This window comes from Microcebus murinus, chromosome 12 (assembly GCF_040939455.1).
Source record: "Microcebus murinus isolate Inina chromosome 12, M.murinus_Inina_mat1.0, whole genome shotgun sequence".
Classification (NCBI taxonomy): domain Eukaryota; kingdom Metazoa; phylum Chordata; class Mammalia; order Primates; family Cheirogaleidae; genus Microcebus; species Microcebus murinus.
The window spans coordinates 33,442,645-33,463,221 of NC_134115.1; the positions used below are offsets into that span (position 1 = coordinate 33,442,645).

At 45.6% G+C, this 20,577-nt stretch overlaps 1 protein-coding gene across 2 annotated transcripts in view; it reads left to right on the forward strand.

Annotated features, from left to right (window-relative positions):
* Window positions 1-2,992: 2,992 nt before the first annotated feature.
* The window catches only part of SLC1A1 (solute carrier family 1 member 1), an 81,571-nt gene continuing 63,986 nt past the window's right edge, over window positions 2,993-20,577 (forward strand). The window contains exon 1 of one of the 2 annotated variants that reach the window (XM_012737674.2): window positions 2,993-3,608. In XM_012737674.2, coding sequence (XP_012593128.1) covers window positions 3,518-3,608 — 91 coding nt within the window. In that variant the 5' untranslated portion in view covers window positions 2,993-3,517. Of the gene's footprint in view, window positions 3,609-8,058; window positions 8,323-20,577 lie in introns of those variants that run through there. The other variant, XM_012737675.3, reaches the window with a different exon arrangement.

Consider the following 20,577-nt stretch of genomic DNA (forward strand, 5'->3'; position numbering starts at 1 on the left):
GAAAAAAAGGGAGATGTTAACATTTATTGGCAGGAAAAAAAAAATCCTAATGATTGTTCCTACTTGACTTAGAGAGGGAACTCTTCCCTCCAGGAACTGAGTGGTCAAGTTCTCCTTAGGTAGACTCACAAAGGACATGCCTCTTACCTCTTGTCCAATTTGAGATCATTTGTGTCCATGACTGTCACAGGCAAAGAGTGTAAAAAAGAACAGAAGTTAAGCACTAGGGGTCTCCAACTTGCCCTCTCCCCAAAGTGATGCTTCATATACAATTTCTTATCTAAGGCAGAGAAATCCCAGAGAAGTAGGTGCCAGCGGCTATGAACAGAGAATTTAGGAGTTTAACCGACTGCCCCATAAAATGCATTGTGTCCACTTAAGCAGAACACGTCAGAACACCAACGTGTCTGCTGGACACGGGCAAACAGATTCTTTACAGACCTTGTAGAAAGTAAAACAAGTAACTCAAGAGTAATTTTCCCATAACATTTTCTATTTATTCCTTTTATAAGAGGTGTTGGTTAAATGCACAAATTCCAGAGCCAGACCACCTAGTTCAACCCTTGATCCTTCTCTTACTAACAGAGGGAATTTAGACAGGTAACTTAACCTGTTTGTGCCTCAGTTTCCTCAGCTGTAAGACAAGGACAGTGAGACAATATGTCATTTGATTCTTCCAACAGCCCTGTGAGGTAACAATAATCCCTACCTCACTGAGTTGTTGAAAGGACCAAATAAACTTATATGTATGAAGTGCTTAACACAGTGCCTGGTACATAAGGGCTTTGTAGGTGTTTGCTCATTGATTCTTTTTTGATTACCAGCCAAAATGGAACTGGCACGTAGCAGTAGCATAAACAGTTTACAATTTACTTGGCCCACCAGCTTTGAACTTTAAAGATTCTTGACTTTTTCTTTAGTCTGGAAGGTTTTTATTATTTCAAAATGTGTGTATATATTGAGACATCACCAGTCTTTTATACTGCATTATTTTAAACTTGCATAATTTCAATGAGCATACAATGAGTGTGCATTACATAAGCTTTAGGTGTGAAAGTGCAATGGATGATATAAGGGCTCTTGTATATCTAAAGGGCAATTACCGTTGACCAAAATGCAAGGATTCTCACGGGTCTGAAGTGGTTCAGGATGAGTTCACGACAGGCAGCCTCGAGAGAGAGGGAGATAGAAGAAGCCCGTGCAGGTAAACTCCAAGTAGCAATAACATTTGTCATATGCCAACACTGTTCTAAGCCTTTCAAGCATGTTATTATATTCAATTCTTACAATACCACCTTGAGGTAAAGATTATTAATGTCCCAATATTACAGATGAAGAAATTGATACACAATAAATTTAAGCAAGTTGCCCAAGGTCACCCAACTAGGTAGTGGTGCTGGGAATTAAACCTAAATATCTTACTCCCGGAACCCAGATGTAATTGCCTTATTACAACCCCAAAAGTTGTGCTCTACACAAAGTTCTTCTTAGGTTCATCTACTTTTTTCCCTTCAGGGCCTGTTTATTTTGTAAATACAGCCCTATCTACAACTGAATGAGCATGGGTGTGTTTATGGCATACACTATGGAAATACAGAAAGATAGAAAGCAAAAAGATTCAAACAAAGTATTATCATCCAAAGATGATCATTGCTAAAATGTTGGCATATTTTCTTCTAGTCTTTTTTCTAAGCACATGGTTGTGTTGTATATGTTTATTTTATATATGCGATTATATTGTATACATAATTTTAATGCTTCTTTTTTCCTTTTATAATATTATAACATGTGCTATCCCATGCTATTAAAAACTTCATAAACTTCCTTTATATAGGCTGCATAATGTATTGTTACATGGCAGTTCCATAATATATTTACCATTCTTCTCATGTTGGACATTTGAGATTTTCCAACTTTTTTACTGTGGGATGAATCTGTCTTTTCTTCCTTGATAGTTTCCCCTCTTCTGACGTTTCTTCAAATCTTCCTCAGACACCCAATGACCTTGATATCCTTCTACCCTTCTGTCTCTCAAAGTTTGCTTTCTGGAAAGGATCTGCTAAACTCATTCATACTAAAGTGTACGTGGCTGATAAAGCTTAATTTTGTTATCTCTTCAAGGATACTTGTATCAATTTAAACCAAAGGAACACAGCTCTATTTACAGGGTTTTAGTTATCAGAAAATCTAGTCGAGGAAATTCTCCCTACCCCCAAATCAGAAAGTAGACTCCACCATAGCAAAAAATGTGCAGGGCTCACTTAATTTTAGGAAAGCGGATGAGCAGCTAGCTTAGAGCTGCCGAGGTGCCAATGTGATAAAGGGAAGAGGGAAAGCGTTTGTATAAGGAAGGGTGGAAAAAATTGGGTAGAAGAATGGAAGAGAGAAAATTCACTTAGCAGCGCAGAATCTATTCGGCATCATTAACCTGGCTTCTCCCACTCTCCTGGGTTTGCCTTTGGCTTTAGGGATGGGCCCGTCCACCGTCTCCCCAGACCAGCCCGGTCCCCAGTCCTAATTACTCTGCATAGTCTTAACACTTTGGGGCCTGTGGCGGCCACAGAGTTAGTCACGAGGAGCAGTAGTGAATGTGTAAGAAGGATCATCACCTCCATAGTCAGGGAGCATTCCGAGCCCAGTGTCCACAGACAAATCACCTCCCGGGACTCGGAGAGAAGAGTTAATAACCCCGTGGGATGAGAGGACCTGTGCGAAACTCCCCAGAGTCCTGTCCTGCCCCGGCACTCTTTCCTTCCCTCCTCCCTGAGGCTTCAGGCTTTCGCGGCTGCTGGCAGGTCCCAGCCTGCGCAGGAGAGCAAGAGGGACCCAAGGTAGCCCCAGTTTCCCCCAACTCGAAAGGACACTGCGTTCTCCTGGCGCTGGCACCGGGAGTGGCTGGTGTGGAAAAGGAGAGGGAGGCTGCAGGATGAAGTCCACGCCAACCCGGGCAGTGGCTCCGCCCCTCTGGATTAGGTGCAGAAGAAAACCTGAAATCCGAAGACCTCTCCCGCGGTAGGGGCGTGCGGGGACAAGCGACACCGACTCCAGCTGAGGGCAGTGGAGCGGGGCGCAGGGTTCCCGGAGAGGACACCGCAGCTCCAGCCCAGCGCCCGGCGCCCTCCCACGCCCGCTCCACCGGGACCCCGGGCGCCCCACGCACGCACCCACCCGCCTCCCCGGGCCCGCCGCTCCTCCCTCCTTCCTCGCTGGTTGGCCCGGGCGCCGCAGAGCGCGGCGGCGGCAGGAGGAGCCGGGCGCGCCCGCCACGCAAAGCCACCCGGCTAGCAGGGCGGCAGGAGCGGTGCGCGGCCCCAGGTGGCGGCGGCGGCGGGGTGACAGCTGCAGCGGCGGCAACAGCGGCAGCCAACGCTCACCCTCTCCCTGTGCTCCCGCATCCCGGCTCCACTGCGCCGCGGAGCAGCCTGCGGTCCCCGTGTCCCCCGCCCACGAGCGCACCCCCGAGCCCCGCGCACAATAGCGGCGACCGCGGCGGCGGCTCCGAGCACGGGCGCCTGCCATGGGGAAGCCGGCGAGGAAGGGACGCGACTGCAAGCGCTTCGTGAAGAATAACTGGCTGCTGCTCTCCACCGTGGCCGCGGTGGTGCTAGGTGAGCCGCGCCGCGGGTGGGCGACGCGCGCACCCTCACGCGCGCCCGGCGCCCAGGCCGCGTGCGGGGCGCGCGGGTGCGAGGGTGGGCTTGGCGCTGGCGCACGCGATCCCTCGGCGCCCCCCTCGGCCTCGGCCTCGGACCCCGCGCGGGGGGTTCCCCCCAAGCACGCAAATTACTGCGTGTACGAAGAACAAAGCTCCTCCGGGACTCCCATTCGGGTGCTCCACGAGCCGCTGGTTCCTGCTTTGCACAAAATGATCTTGGAAGGTGGAAATGGGCTTGAAGGTGGAAAGGGAAGCAAGTAGCTCTAGGCTCTGCCCATTTGGAAACAAATGGGGTTTAATCTTGTTTTTAATCCTATCTGCTCCCCCTCCACTTCCTTTTTTTTTTTTTTTCTTGAACGACCGCGCTGCCCCAGCAGACTGTATGTAGATTTCAGTTCTCAATCAGACACCGAAAGAGGCGCCTCGGCCTCCGGGAAGACCATGCCCCGGGTAGACAGGCTAGGGACGTTGCCGCCACCGCTCGCCCCGGGCAGTGCCTGGGAAGGTATCTTCCCACGCGGCGAGCGCCAACTGCCTGCACCCGGGTGCTGAAAAGCTGACAAATTCATGCCTGAATTCAGGGGCGTGCCATTATGGCCAGCGGGAGGTCACAGGGGAAGAGAACTAAGGGAACTCAGAGGGCCCTCCTCCTCCTTAGCATTCTTGCTCTCCACGTTGTTTTTCTATTAAAAATCATTTTAACGCACATCCTAGCCTGTTTTTAAACGAGGGTGTATTTAAGTGATTCACCTCTGGCAGATCACTGCACTAGGTGGATGTCTCAGCCATTCATTGCTCAGAGGTATGAGTTATTCCTATTTGGATTCTGAATTTCTGCCAAGGTTGTCTGTTTTCCAAATTGGGCCCCGGGATGCACTTCTTTGCCGTTGGGGCCATGTCTGTCTCTTTCCATGTGAGCTCATACAGGTGGGGACTCCCAGCAGGTGAGGGCTGATGCACTCTCTGGGGAATGTGGATTCCTAGGCAGGCTCCACTTTCCCTTTGGAAACTGCCCCTAGGTTTGCTGGAAAAGCAGGTGGGAGCAGCCTCTTGCACCTTTCTCTCCAGCTGCCACTTCTGAATCTCAGAATATTTGGTGTTGTCTTCTCCCCCTCGGATTACTCCCCACCCCCTGGAAAAACCACCATTGAAAGTAAATGGGATCCTTGGGGTCAGATTGTCCAGAACCTTGTGCAAAGAAAAGTCAGGTTTCTAGTAAATAAATAACATCCGGGATTGCCTTGGCAGAGGCCATTTGTGGGAGGAAAAAGAGAGTAGAGAAGCAAGTGTTGACTGTTACTCCCAAGAAGTGCCAAGTGGCTTTGGGAATTTATAGGGAAGGTTCATCCTGCCCCACCACATTTAAATAGCAGACTCTACAAAGAGCTATTTGATTTCTTTTTAGCCAAATAGAAGAGATGCCCTTATTTGTTTTCCTAGTGATAGGTATCCAGAATTAATTGCTGAATCTCTTTTTTTAAAGACTTTGGGAGTGCATGTTAGCTTGTGTCTCCCTCCCAATTCCCCATGGAAATGCCATAATCCTGCCGTTTTGCCCCTTGGGCTCTCCAGAGAGACTCACTTATTAACCAAGTGTTGCACACTACCGCTCAGTGCACCGATTCACTGGAGGCTGGTTTGGGAAAGACTCTGAGCAGTTGTTCCTGGCCTTTGGAACCAGCTGCATAATCCTTCCTGGTGAAGAAGCATTACATGCCTGTTTTGCTAGCTATCACCTTTGGTCTCAGATGGGCACTTTCCTCCAGTTTTAATGGGGGCGAGCCCCAGGAGCTTGATTCGGGTACTTTTCTCCAGAAACGAAAACCACCACTTAAAAACTGTAAGGCTGGGCTCACACCTGTAATCCTAGCACTCTGGGAGGCTGAGGCAGGAGGATCCCTTGAGCCCAGGAGTTTGAGTTTGCGGTGAGCTATGATGATGCCACTGCACTCTAGCCTGGTTGAGAGAGCTAGACTGTCTCTAAATAAATAAAATAAAATAAAAATAAAATACCAAAAGAAACATTTTTAAGTGTACAGCTGAAGTCTTCCTGGACATTTCCTCTTCCAGATGGCAACATAGGGTAGTCCCGACTCAGGGCAGTCCCAACACAAGGCAGTCCTGATTCTCACTTCTCCTTGGAGAAGTCTCAAGTGTAGGCCACTCTGTTGTGCCCATCAACAGCCACTTCCTGGGGTCCTTCTCTTTTCCTCTTTCTCCAGAGTGTACTGGGCCTGGGTGGAAAGTCAGACCTCTGCGTAGTCTGCAAGGGCTCATTTGTTTAACCAGCAATGAAATTCCAGCGACTTACAATAACGGTGGCACTGAGTCTCTCCATAAGCCCCTGCATAATACGAAGAGTTGATTTTATAATTGTCTTAATTGATCCAGAAAAATCACAAGATCTCTCACACAGCCTCCCTTCTGGAGTTTTCTCCATGTGGCCTATAAAGAATAAAAAACTGTTAAGTTTATTAACTACCCTGAAGAAACATCATCTTCTAATTACAGCCATTGAAATATTTGGTCCCTGCTATAACGCAGCAGCCCTGACATTTTAAAATATTTTGGTTATTGAAATGAGGGGCAAAGATTTTTATGAGCCAGCTTAAAACCTCTGATTTTTCAAGATACAACATTCTAGGAGAAATGCAGTTAAAGATTATCTTTATTAATTAGGAGTTGAGTTAATTCTTCTCATGGACAAGGAAATGCTGAGAAGTAAACCTTTCTCAAATTCTTATTCACATGATAAAGGGATTGAATAGCTAGGTGATCATTGTTAATTTCTGTGAAACCCTATAAGATCCTGAAAATAATATCTTGGATTTTCACAGGAGAGGCCTTTGATACAATACCATTAGGAACACTTTCGTTGCTTTCATTACTTTTCTTACAAGCTTTTTCCCTGCTTCTGTAGTGTGGTAGAAAGCACAGAGCCTGGAGTCAAGAGTCCTGGATTTGAATTCTAGCACTATCAGGCCCTACTGTTTAGACAAATTGCTTATTCTCTGCTATCCTCAGTTTCTTCATCTGGAAAATGGGACTATTCGTCATTACCTCATTTTTTGTTAGAATAGATTAAGATAATGTGAAAATACCCAGTTTCTGTGCCTGGCATATGATAAGTACTCAATAGGTGTTATTTTAAGATAAATCTGGTTAACTTTATTATTCGAAAATTAGTTTTTTCTTATAAAATAAAGGCTCTCATGCTGTGTTTCTTTCACCGTTCTGCTTGATGTCCAGCCTATAATTTCGAGTCCAGGGAGATTCAAGTGTTTTGATGACATGCGCTGTCTAAACCAATCCCGGCCTTTGTAGTAGTAGTTATTGTTTTTAAAAGGGAAATGGAAGGCATTAATCATTTTGTTTTGTACCCCACAGTCTAATCCTCAAGTCATTTAAATATAATGTTTAAATATATAATTTTATGTAAGGAAGGATTTTTGTGCTCTAAGTGGGAGTTCCGTCCAGGCAGAATTACTGAGTGTGAGAATTCTGCCGGCATTCTGATTCCAGTCACCCGGTGCTGATCATGTGACGATAATGTTGTTAAGGCACTTGTGACATCCTCACCCTATATTCACAGCATAAACCCTCATCTTTTTCTCCAGATGGGTTATGTGTTATTTCAGTCATTTGAAAATGTGATTTCAAGCTTAGGGATTCTCAGAAAGGGTAATAGGTGTCAGTATTTACACGGAACTGACAAGCTTATACATTCTAAATCATTTTCTTTGGAGTGCTAAGGAAGCAATCATTTATAGATTCTGATCCCATTGTCTTCAAAATCTGAAAAGATTCTTTCACATTCTCAGTAATGCCGTTGCCTTGCCTCATGGCTCCTGCCCTGGAGCCCTTGCAGCCTATATCTGGCAGTGCTAATTTGTGATGTGGTATATACTTCCCTGTTCTGTCTGTGAAACCCCTAAGGACAGGGTGGCTGGAGGCTCAGACTGGTCTGGGCCCAGCCCCTCCCCTGCACAGAGCCTTGGCTCAGTGGTGTTTAGGAATATCCCTGCAGAACCGAGGACTATTCTAGGGCCAGGTCACACAGCAGTGAACAAAACTCCCTGCCCTCATGGGACTTCTGTTCAAGTGGAGAGAGGTAGGCAGTGAATAGAATAAATAGGTAAAGTACAGTGTAGTATGCACGAGGGCAATAGTGCCGTGCACTAACATAGAGCCGGGGAAGGGGCTGGGAAGGTGAGGCTTTGCAGCTTTAAATAGAGTGACAGGGAAGGCCATACCGAGAAGGTGACAGTTGCATCAAGACTGCAAAGAAGGGGAGGAACAAGTCCCGCAGGGGAGCATCTTGCCTCATTTGAGAAACATCAAGGAGTGGCGTGAGGGAGGGAGAGAGTAGAGGAGCTGGGGTGGGTTAGGAGGGAGTCAGAGCAATGGGGTGGTTCAGGTCCAAGGTCCAGGCGAGGGGAGACGGGCACCTCGACTGAGCAGCCAGCAGTGGAACAGAAGGGAAAAAGGTTAACCTGGCAGGGCTGAACTGGATTTGGTCTGATGAAGAAGGCGGTGGCCATCTCTAGCAGGATACGGAGTCCTGGAAGGGACACCAGCTTGGAAAAGAACGTGGCCTGTTCCAGTGTGCACACGTGGGGCTGAGGAGCCTCAGGGGACTTGGGCAGAGGTGGGCAGCAGGCAGCTGGGTGAGTGGGTCTGGCGCTCAGCAGACAGATGTGGAATGGAGTACTGAGCGTGTTGGGCATGTGTTTAAAGCTTTGGGAAAGAATGAACCTGTTTGGCCGGGCGCGGTGGCTCACGCCTGTAATCCTAGCACTCTGGGAGGCCGAGACGGGTGGATTGCTCAAGGTCAGGAGTTCGAAACCAGCCTGAGCAAGAGCAAGACCCCGTCTCTACCATAAATAGAAAGAAATTAATTGGCCAACTAATATATATATATAGAAAAACTTAGCCGGGCATGGTGGCGCATGCCTGTAGTCCCAGCTACTCGGGAGGCTGAGGCAGCAGGAGGCTTGAGCCCAGGAGTTTGAGGTTGCTGTGAGCTAGGCTGACGCCACGGCACTCACTCTAGCCTGGGCAACAAAGCGAGACTCTGTCTCAAAAAAAAAAAAAAAAAAAAAAGAATGAACCTGTTTTGGGAGAAGAGAAGAACAAAGACAGAGCCCTGGAGAACCCCAACCTTGGAGGTCGGGGTAGAGGAGGCACATAGAGGAGAATCAGGTAGAGTGATAAGAACTGGAGGGCGGGTGACACTCAGTGGGGGAGGGTGTTCAACAGCATTGGTGCGGGAGGACCAGACTGACCCTCTGGGCCTTTCTTTGGAGGCGCATAGGTGTGAAGGAATCGGGAGGAAGTGGTGGTTATGTGTGAGGTCTAGAGAAGGGTTTTCTATTTTGGTTTGTTTTGCTTTTAAGGAGACTTGAGTCTGATTGAACCTGAAGAGGAGCAATCACTGAGAGTAAAAAGGCCGAAGAGAGAGAACCGTGAATGACATGCTGGAGGGAGGCCAGGGGAGTGTCGGGGCGAGGGGCCTGGTCAGGGCTTTACCCTGAACAGGCGACAGGACTTCATGGCCCTGAGGTGGAAGGGGAGGCGTTAAGGGTCAGTGGTTGTATTCATTTCCCGTGGCTGCTGCCCCACAACAGAAATGTATTCTCACCAATTCTGGAGGCCTGGAGTCCAAACTCCAGCAGGGCCACACTCCTCTGGGAGCTCTGGGGGGGGGGGGGGATCTGTCCCTGGACTCTTTCTGGCCTCTGGCAGCTGTCCCAGCATTCCTGGGCTTGTGGCAACATCACTCCTCTAACCCCTGCCTCTGTCTCCAAGTCCCTTTCTCCTATGTTTGTGGTCTCCCTCTAGCTCTGTCTTTTTGTGACGGCATTTAGAGCCTGCCCAGATAACCCTCCTGTCAAGATCTTGACTAAATCACATTTTGCCATAGAAGGTAATATTCATTCATTTGGGGGCCAGCACTCAAACCACTGCAAGGGGTAACAGTTAAGGGTTCAGATTTCTATCAAAGTGACCTTTCTAAGATGCGGATTGGATCACATCACTCTGGTGCTGAAAACAGTTCATGGCTGCCCACTGCCCTTAGGTGAGGGGAGGTCATCTCTTTAGCATGGCAACCAAAACCCTTCACCCCCTGCACCCAGCCTGCCTGACTCATCCTTCAAGACTCGGCTCAAACACCCCTTCTTCTGGGTAATTCTCCTCCTCCCCGCTTCTCCCAGGTGGTACCAAACGCCCTCCCGTCCTGTTTCACATATAATAAGATCTAAGACTCATGTATCACCAACTATGTGCCAAATACTGTTCCAAGTGCTATATATAGTAGTATGGTAACTCATTTGACCTTGCCATCAAGCATATTTTCAGGAAACTGAGGCACGGAGCATTAGGAAACTTGCCCAAGGTCACTGGTCAAGGACAGGGCTGGGATTCGAACCCTGGCAGTCTGGCTCCAGACGCTCTGCACTTAACCATTATGCTCCTCCACTGCTGTGCAGAACTGGTATCTTCTTGGTATTTATTACCCTATATTCTGATTTTTCTGCCTCCCTCACCAACCCACGAGGGAAGGAATTTTGCGTTGCTACTCTCTGTGCCCACAGCACCCACCATACATTTGTTGAGTTGTTGAGCCATTTGTGACCCCGACAGTTAGTAAGACATTATCTTGTTTGTTGAGGGAATCAATGAGCCCAAAGCTTAGATGAAATTCCATTTCCTCCTTAAATTCTTCTCTGCCTACTTCAGCCCCCTGTAATTATGTCAGCAACCCAGATTAACATTTAATTTGTCTACATATATATCTCTCAAGCATCTTTTCTTCCTCAAAACTAGATTATAGATTCCTTGAGGGCCCTCCTATCATATTTAGTAGGCACTGGAAAATGAAATGAGACCAAGTAATGAGACTGACTCTTAAAAGCTATGTTTAAAAAACAGTGTATCTGATACTTGTACTCTCCGAGCCTTTGTTTCTCATCAGAAAGAAAGGGATTCAGATCAGGATTCCATTCGTGCGCCAATTCTCATTTATAGGTAGCTGGGCTGTCTGGTATGATGTCTGTTAGGAAAGTTGGAAACAAAAGTTCTGAAATGGATTACTGCCGTCTGCCAAGGTCAGGATGTAGTGGTATGTGTGCTGCATAGAGGTTGACCCTGGGTTAGAAAATCTCTGAGGTTTCTTGTAGTTTTAAGAACCTTTAGCTCTATGACTGTATAGTCATTCCTCAGTTCATTGCCAGGAGCCAGAGGAACTCTTCTGTGGTGAGCTAAGGAAGGGTTTAAGGACATTACATGAAGATGAAATGACGTTGATGTTGAGTCAACTGTTACGTATGAGCTGCCAATCAGTGACTTGGGGGTGATAATGTAAATTGTATGTGGAGCAATTACAAGAGTAATGTTCTATGCCAGGATTACATTGTTCTTTACAATAGCAATAATAGAAAGTCTAATAAATGTATGTTTTGGGACTGTATATGTCTCTAAGTTAAAATACTTTTAAAGCACAGAATATTCCAAAATCACAAAATAAAATAATGGTTTCCTTAAAAATTTTTCTTTAAAATGATAGAAATAGTCTAGTTCCTATATCTTCAAAATCAATCATTTCCACAGCGTACAATTATTAATCAGTTTGACATAGGGAAAACAAAAATGGTGTACTTGTCTGTCTGTAGTGGAAACTATTGCTTTTAATGAAGAATATAGCTTTATGTCTATATATTTCTGAAAACAGATAAGGTTGCTGGTTTAGTCATATATATATATATATTTTTTGAGACAGAGTCTCACTTTGTTGCCCAGGCTAGAGTGAGTGCCGTGGTGTCAGCCTAGCTCACAGCAACCTCAAACTCCTGGGCTTAAGCGTTCCTGCTGCCTCAGCCTCCCGAGTAGCTGGGACTACAGGCATGCGCCACCATGCCCAGCTAATTTTTTCTATATATATTAGTTGGCCAATTAATTTCTTTCTATTTACAGTAGAGCCAGGGTCTCACTCTTGCTCAGGCTGGTTTCGAACTCCTGACCTTGGGCAATCCACCCGCCTCAGCCTCCCAGAGTGCTAGGATTACAGGCGTGAGCCTCTGCAACCAGCCTAGTCATATATATTTTATATATATAATTATTTGTATTTCCATAGCATGCCACAGACACAAGATGATTAACAAAATAATAATCAGTATTAATTGGTTTCCATGGTATTTTCTAGAAATTTGGGAGTTGACAGTGTGTTAGACTTGTCTAAGTCACTTTATGTGTGACTGAATGTATACACATATACACTTATACATATGTCTATAAGGTATTGCGTATCTTCCCTTTCCCTAAGGTACTTAAATAGATATGTACTCTCCTTTCTCTCTCATTCTCTCGTTCTTTCTCTATATATGTGTGTGTATGTATAAAATCACGTATCTATCTATGTATCTCCTTCACATGTCTCCTTTATTAAGTACTTTAGAGAAGAGGTCCTTTAGCTGGCTTGGCCCAAGTTCCACATATTAAAGAATCAAAAAAAGAAATTGGGCTTTGATGCCTGTGCCTGGTGTTTTCATTTTTGAAACCAAGTCAGAACCAAATTTGGGGCATCCCTGAAAAGGTTCTGATTTGGGGTTGTTCTCTACAAGGTATATACCTCAATCCTATCAAATCAAAATCCCAAACAAAATTTTCAAAACACAAAATTATAAAACTAATCTTTAAAAAATTATTTTACATACCAGACTCTACATATCAGGCTTGGTATATACATTTTTAATGTCACCTATTGGGAGGACTTTGAATATAAATTGCTAATGGTTGACAATATATTAAATCTATTGTTAGATGTTGTATAATGTAAGATGTAGTGTTTTATTTAGTACAATAAAACTACAGAACCAAAATTACCCATCTGTCAAAAATTTGAGCACTGGGCGTAAGAAATAAAGGAAGCTTCACATGAAGACACGTTATGTAGAAAGTGTTTATGTGCTAATTCAGGATGTGGTTGAGCTCATATATGTAGCTCAGATGGGCAAACACTCTGGGTTATACCAGACAAGGTGTAAACAGGTGGGATTAGGAATTAGCTGTTAGAAAGCATGTGCATGCATGTGTGAGCACTGCACTTGCCTAGGAAGAGAGAAAGCTTTCCACATTAATTACTTGCGAGAAATTGTGATTACCGTTAACAGAGCCAAGACCGCAAATAACTGTCCTAGGGAGTTGGCGGCACGCTGGCCTGGCGCCAGGGAGGCTGCGTTCGTTCGCCTGAGGAACCGCAAATCTCCCCTGTGTCTCTGGAGATCTGGGGTCACGTACACTTGGGGACTGCAGCACTGTCGAAGAAAATGCACTCCTTTTAGATGACACGGAGTGGCCCATTTAAAGCCTCTTGCAGGAGTGTCTGTTAAAGTAGCAAGAGTTAAATGGCCTTTCCTATTTTGGATGTTAAACATACATCTTCTAACAGAAGACAATATTGGAGACAGTTACTTTGAAGCCAATAATTCACTTCAGAGCTATAGTTTAGCTCAATGGATAGATTTAGAAGGCGCTAATTCATTATACTTGCGGAGGGAACAGCCCTAAACTGCAACAAAGAGTGCTCTGTTGTAATTAGTACACTCCACAGTAACACCTCTGTTAATGGAGAGGAAGTGTTTCGGTGACTCACTCCTTGCCAGAAATTTTACTACTTTACTTTGAAAAATATCTGCTGACTGCCTGTTCCATTACCAGAGGTAGATGATTTCCTTTCCAGCAAATACTCCTGTACTTTCCGGGATGGATGGACCTTGTCCCAGCTCACAGACGCTTCACTCCGTGTGTCCTGTGTCACTCCTGTCCCAGGCCCAGCCGCAGCTGTGTGAGCTGTGGTCAGTGAGTCCCCACTCAGCCAAGACAGGGAGGGACACTGTGCCTCATTCTCCACTAAGACCCAGAACCAGCACTGAGAAGATAGGACCCTCTACCAGTCCCTCTGCACTCAGGCTGAGGTCTTTGTTCCCAGGCCCCTTCTTAGTCTCAGAGTCCCTACCTGTGTCCAAGACAGGACAGTTGTCACAGCAGATCTCCATGTGTCTAGGAAGTATCTAGATACCAGCATCATGTGACTCTGCTTGGTCTGCACATTGAAGCAAAGTGGTGGCCTTTTGGACTGGAGCTTTGATTCAAAAACACCCTCAGAGAGGGTCTACACAGTGTGTTCATTCTTATAACCACTCTGAGACAACTATTTGGGTTCATTGCTCTCAGATGATGAAAACTACAGCACTCACTCAACCAAGGGGGAAAGAAATCCTTACAGGAGAGAGCTTCAGTGAGATTGTACTATTATATTATTTTTCTACCACTGTTTATTCCTCAAGAGTTATCTAGTTACTTATAATTAATAAAGAATTAAGTTAACCAAAAAAATGCACCGTCACCAGAAATGCATAAACTGCAGAAAGCCTAATCTCTCAGCCTCTCCCCATTACTGGAAAATAAACTGATTTTGCTTAATTTCTATGGGCATCGCATATACATATTGTTTTCTGAGCCACTTAGCTACTTAACAGGTTTCAAATAAGATTCTTCAAATGATAAGACATCAAGACAAAGACACATTTTCTCCTTTGTAAAGTTCTCTCTTGTGGCTAACCAAGTCTAATACCAATATTTATTGAGGGCTTAACTATTAGTTTTGTGCACATTTATTACTCTTTTAACACTCACACAGTAAGTTGATGGGGGGAGGTGTTCTTATTTTGCAGATGAGGAAACTGAAACTTACAAGGCTTAGGTCACGTGGCTGAATATACAGAGCTGGGATTTGCACCCAGCAAAGCTTAGATTGTCTGATTCCAAGAATTAGGTTATTAACCATCAAGCAAGGCTTCCAGCAAACTTTGATACACCTAATTGGTAGTTGAAATCATTCTTGCAGACAGACTTTGTTCTTGCAAAGTAGCTAAATAAAGCCAATTATCCTCCCTCTTGCTCCATCCCTTCTTGGTCTCTAGCTCTTCTTTATCTTAACTTGGGGCATTCCGTAGTTAGGTCTTTCCCCTTCTCTTCTCATACAGAAACCTTCTGTGTGAGCTTGAATTCTAGTGGAACTTGTCTAGTAGTTGCTTTCCCAGGGTGTGTTATACTTTCCTGCCCTAATGCTTTTGCTCAAGTTTCACCCATGGTTATCCTACCCATTCTGGAAGATGGATCTAATTCCCACTTTTCTATAGGCTTCTCTCATTGCTCAGTTGGAGAAAATCTCCCTTCTCTGTGCTCTCATAGCCCTTAATTTATATTCACAAGACATCAGCATTCACACCACCACTCCCATGCCTGCCCTGTGGCAGACATCACTAATTGATTGCAGCACTCTTTACTACCAAGCTCTGTCATGGCCTTAGAATCCTTGAAACTATGCTCTAGGCAACCCCCATTAACCAAACAGAATTGGTACGTAGGATGAAAAGTATTGTACATTACTGGGTAAATCTGTGCATTTGGAAATCAATGAAAAACTTAGTTTATATTGAACAATTGCTAGTACTGATGTTACTAGCAAGAAATGCAGAGTCTAAGTGTGTGTTTTGGCCTGTCAGTGTGTCGGAAGCAGTACATGCACAAATATCACTAAATAAGCCTGAGCATGGTTAGGGCTGGCAGAAAGCTATGATGTGTCTTGGGGGTGGACCTGGGAGAGTCCCTGGAGAAGGCCCGGAGTTGGAATGGCCTTGAATGGGTGTGGTAGGACTCTGGGATTGAAGATTGGAAGGAGCAAGTCCAGATAGAGGTGATATGAGGCCTTATCCTCTCTTACGTCCAATGTCGGAATTATGTGGAACTATTATTCAATGTATGTGTTGCCGTGCTTTCACACTCCTCTGTCTCCCCCCAGTGTCCTGAGGATGAGAAGGCTGTCCTGCACAGGCCTGGCACGTCGCAGCACCTAGCATTGCACTTGCTTCATAGGAGGTGCCCCCAAATATTTTTGGCTGATTATAAAACCTTCTTCATTGAAGAACAAAAGAGGTAAATCCTTGTTGAGCCAACCCCTATTGATACCCTAGTTACCCACTCAGTCATATGGGTTTTTGAGTGAAGACCATGAGGAATTTTATCCCAACCCAAGTCATTCCAAACATACTTTACTCCTAGATGGGGGAGAAAAGCCTGGTTATTAACAGTTCTAAAGCCATTTTAGTGTGAACCTAGGATGGCCCTGAAGCTCCTAGACTTGAAGTGTCTCTTTACCCTAAGGAAGATCTGACTTCTCAGGAAACCAGCACCAGAATGATCCTGATCTCCAGAGAATTCTTTGCACTAATTGATAAGATGCAAATCTCATCTGGAAGGTCCATCTGGCTTCCCATAGTTGGGCTTTGGCTTGGAGCTGAATCAGCCCTTGGATAGTAGAGCCTTTTCAGACGTGGTATTTAGCAACTCCTACATCTTTTAGTGAATTTACTTCTACGTTTTCTTCCTCAAAGTATCCTTTTACATCCTTTTCCAAATTCTGCCCATGTCCTTTTCTGTCTGGAGATTATTTCTATGATAAGAATTTAATTAGCCTGTCTGAGCTATCTGTTCCAGTAGACCTTGAGCAACTGCCTCTGTAAACACCAGACTTGGTCATTAAAGAATCTAAAGATCAGTTTTTACTTTTTTTTTTTTTTATTAACAAAAGTTAATTGTCAACCAGGAGATGTAACAGACTTGCTCCATTTCTGCTGCCTCTTCATGGATTTCTTTCTTGTATCTGGAGAATTTCCTGAGGTTTCAGCAGACCAAGGAGATTCTGAGTTCTATGGAGTGATAGAGTTCAAGATCTTCTTGCCAGCTCAGAAGCCACAGACCCTGCAAAACATGCCCAGGTTTCTTCTGTAACTGGTTTGACACTTGCATTGAATATTAGAATTTTCCAATAATCTCCAACTAGCTTGTTTATTTTGAAAAACAAAGTCAGATGTTTACATCCACCTTTGTTTAAGTGGAAATAATTAAGATTTGCTGGCTTTTTTAACCTCAAGTCAGTAACTTCAAGAGACTGGACTTAACTGTATTTAAGATCCAGAATCCTGAAATTGTCTAAAGCAATGCTCAGCCCCAGGCTCGTGAATATTGCTCAGGACCCTGTGCGCTAGGGGAAAGGGTTGGGTGATTGGTATGGGTGGGTTAGGCAGTTGCAACTTTTTGCTTAGATTTTCTCTCTCTCTTTCTCCCCTCTTAGAACCTTCACTCATGTTCCAGGGAATATCTGTTGTCCATGAGTGAAATACTAAGAAAGGGGGCTGAAGATCTCCACAAACATAAAAGATCCCAAGAGTAAAAGATATCCTCAAGTGTTACTGCGAAAAGATTATGCTCACCATGTTTGATTTTTTGGTCCCTGGTGGTCATCTTAGATGCATTTATAGTCATTTCTGGACCTAAGTCTAATCCATAGCTGTTACCAGATGAGCTAATCCATGTGTGGGTACTTTATAAAATGGTAAAGTGCCTTATAAATGTTTGTTATCATTTCCCAGAAAGATAAACAAGGAGGGATGGTGTGAATAGTAAGATTTGCATTTGGGATACAATGTTATTCCTTGAAGACATTGGTAGACGATGTCATCTTTGTGTTTTGGGGGGCTATTCTCATCTTGTATGAAGAGGTGTCAGGGCCCCTTTTAGTGTCATGTGATATGTTTAATATTCCATGCATGGGTGTCTTTTCCTTTGATAAATGATAACCAAATAAGCTGGCCTGTCTTTGCCTTTATTCTTCGGTGAGAATTAAGAGAAGCATTGAGGTATCATAGGCAGAGATTTCTAACCTAGCCTTTCAACACTGGGGGACCACCTTCATTTTAATTTAAGAAATATCACACAATTCCTAAAATTCATCTTAACTCACTTGGAGATAAAAATAAGTATTTCTGTGGTCCTTCTGGGAGTGGGGAAGAAGAGGAGAGTTGCAACTCCATAAAAGTAAGGAAAGAAGGGCAAATAGTTGTCAGGCAGCATGGTTAGGAGTCATGAAGAACAGAGTTCAAGGTGACACAGGTTTTGTAAGCGGAGGTAAGGAACAGGCTGAGGAAGGCTGGGAGTCCCTGTTAGTTAGACTCTGCATTTTGGGCTCACAGTTCATCAGACTGGGAATTCCAGGCTTGTGACGGGTCTAGAAATTCCAGGATGACCTACCTGCCACTTTCTCCCTGAGGTCAGTCTGATCTCAAGTTGCTCCTGACTAACACCTGCTGCAGAGGAGATGGACAGATCTTGTTTACATGCAGAGAAAGCTTCCTAAGATTGTGTGGTAAACCAAGAAGGTGTCTACAGGAGTTGTGAAACTGGCTGTTGTGAAGAGGCAGTGCTCTGAGACCTGGTGTTAAACTTGAGGAAAAGTTGTATGCTTTAGGCAGAGAGTTTCAGGGCCTTTCCAAGCCATACAAGTCTGGGTGAAGGGCTCTTAATTCTTTCAGTGACTTGGGGGCCAAATATTTGTCCAGGGACTGAGAAGGGGAGAGAGTGGAATGTGACCACAAGGTAGGTAAAAGTATTTCACAGGTATGCATAAGACGAGCTGATAGATAGACTCATCTATGATTATCAGACATGAGCCATTTTAAGAGGAAAAAAGTAGACTCAAGAGAGTCGAACACAGGCAGAAAATGGGAGATTTTAGAACCCACAAGTCAAGTCATAGATACATGTCTCCGGAAATAACCCCACCACACATGTGTGGGACTGACACACTGGTCATTTCAAACAAGATACCTGTGGAGGAGAGCAAGAGTCTGGTTGTTCTGAGATTGAAAGAGTCACCCAGCTGCCGGGCTCTAAGTCAGTTGGATCCTTGCTCTAGAGACTGGATTCCTGTGGGCTGGTCCTAACTTCCCAACCAACCTCATCCTTGCTTGAACCCAAAGGGCTCCTCAGAAGCCAGGGGGAAGTTCCCAGGTGTAGGAACTGGGCACTTGACTTCTTGTGAGTACAGCACCATGGCCACCGTGGAAAGAGAACGCTCCCGCAAGTCATTAGTTATCGGAAAGGTCTTGTTTACAGTACACTTCTGGACTGGATGGCCCCGGGATGATGTGTCAGAATTTGTACTCCCATTCCTGTGGCCCCGTTCTCATTCTCTGCTAATGGCATCTTCCCTCAGCTCCTTTCTCCTGCCTTTCATCAACAGGTTTGATGAGCAAAGGGTAGACAATGCAGTGGCTTCCAGGGCACGTGCATTAACTAGCAGTTATAATGCAGTCCTGGTTCCGTTCGACATGGCAGGTGTCCTTCAAACACCTAAAGTGTGTCAGGCTCAGTGCCGGGGGTGATGGGGCTCAGGAACGGGCAGATGGATGCTTCTGCCTCGGGAGACGCAGGGGAATAAGAGCAAGACAGAGGCCTGTCAGAGGAGGTAATAAATGAAGCTTAGTAGGTTCCAGAGGAGAGACTCCTTCCACTTGGGGAGAGGGCCTGGATAAGGCTTCTGGAGGAGGTGGCATGCTAACTGGGCTTTAAGGGGTGGGTAGGAGTTCATTAGGCAGAGATTCCAAGGAGGGGGCATCCCTGTGAACAAGGACATGAAAACAAAAAGGCATGGAGTGTCTTTAAGAAATTGCAGGGAGTTTGCTGTCACTGGATACGCCGAGACTGAGGGTGGTAGGGACATACAGGCCTGTGTCAGTTAGGGACCTGGCAGGAAACAGATGGCGCGCTTACTCAAAAGGGTTACACCGAACAAAATTTAATCAAGGGACTATTTATAGAGTTAGGCAGGGTTCAGGGAATCAGCAAAGGATGGCGAGGCACCCAGGGACGAGTAGCCGTAGGGAGCTTAGTTCCCATAGGCCTGGGTGAGCAGGCCGGGTGCAGTGTTAGCACAGTCCTGAGGCAGGGACCCAGTGACAGGACCTGCCTGGCCACAGAGGATCAGCTACTGCCAGAGCAGGGTGAGGCAGGGCGAAAATAAAGACCCCAACCTTCCTCTCTTTCCGTGCTTAAGATCTACAGCCAGTGCCCTTCCTAGGCTAAGCCCAGCCCAAACTAGAGGGCGAGGAACCCTGGGTCAGCCCCCTGCACAGAGAGCGGGCGAGGAAGGACAGAGGGGGAATCCGAGGGGCACACGGAGAATAACCAGCCCAGAGGCGTATGGCATGGAGTGCCACACTGAAAGGTTTACTCGGGACATCGAAAGGAACTGTTGAAAAGATACAAGGTCTATGAACAACAGCAGAGAAGTTATTTTGATGATGTCCTGTGAGCCTGGTGGCTGTTGTTTATGGGCACTGTGGGAAACCGGAAGTAGCAATGGCTCCCACAAGCTCTGTGGCTCTCTCCCAGCATGACCCCTCTCCTGCCCTTGCCTCATCCCACAGGCCTGTCCCCTTGGCCTCCACGTCTTGAGGGCCTTGCCCCACATCAACTAACCTTCCTTCATGCCAAGAGAGCAGGTGTGGTTGACGGAGGAGGTACCCAGAATACCAGTGACACCTTCTCTGTCTCTGCTCCTATTAATTTAGGACTCTTCTAATCATAACAGAAAATCTGGTTCAAACAGGCTTAAGCCAGTAAGGTTGGGGTTGACATAGAGAATTTATGGCTCAGATAACTTAAGGGTCCAGCAATAGTACCTGGCTTCAGGTACAGCTGGATTCAGGGGTCCATAAAATATCATCCGGACCTGTTCTCTCTTAACATATGGTCTCTGCACTCCTGTGTTGTTTTCACACCCAGGCAAGAACTCTTCTCTGGTGGCAAAATAGCTGCCAGCACAGCTCAAGGTTTCCTTTTTCCAGTTCCATGCCCAGCAGACAAGAGAAAGGTTCTGATCCCTATCGGTTCAAACAAGGCTCCTGGGCCTTAGCCTGAGGCTAACTCAGCCCTAATTGGGTCATAGCCCCATCACTCAATAATTTAGTATCAGGACTAAAGGAATGTGATAATCTGACCGGCCAGACCAAAGTGACTCC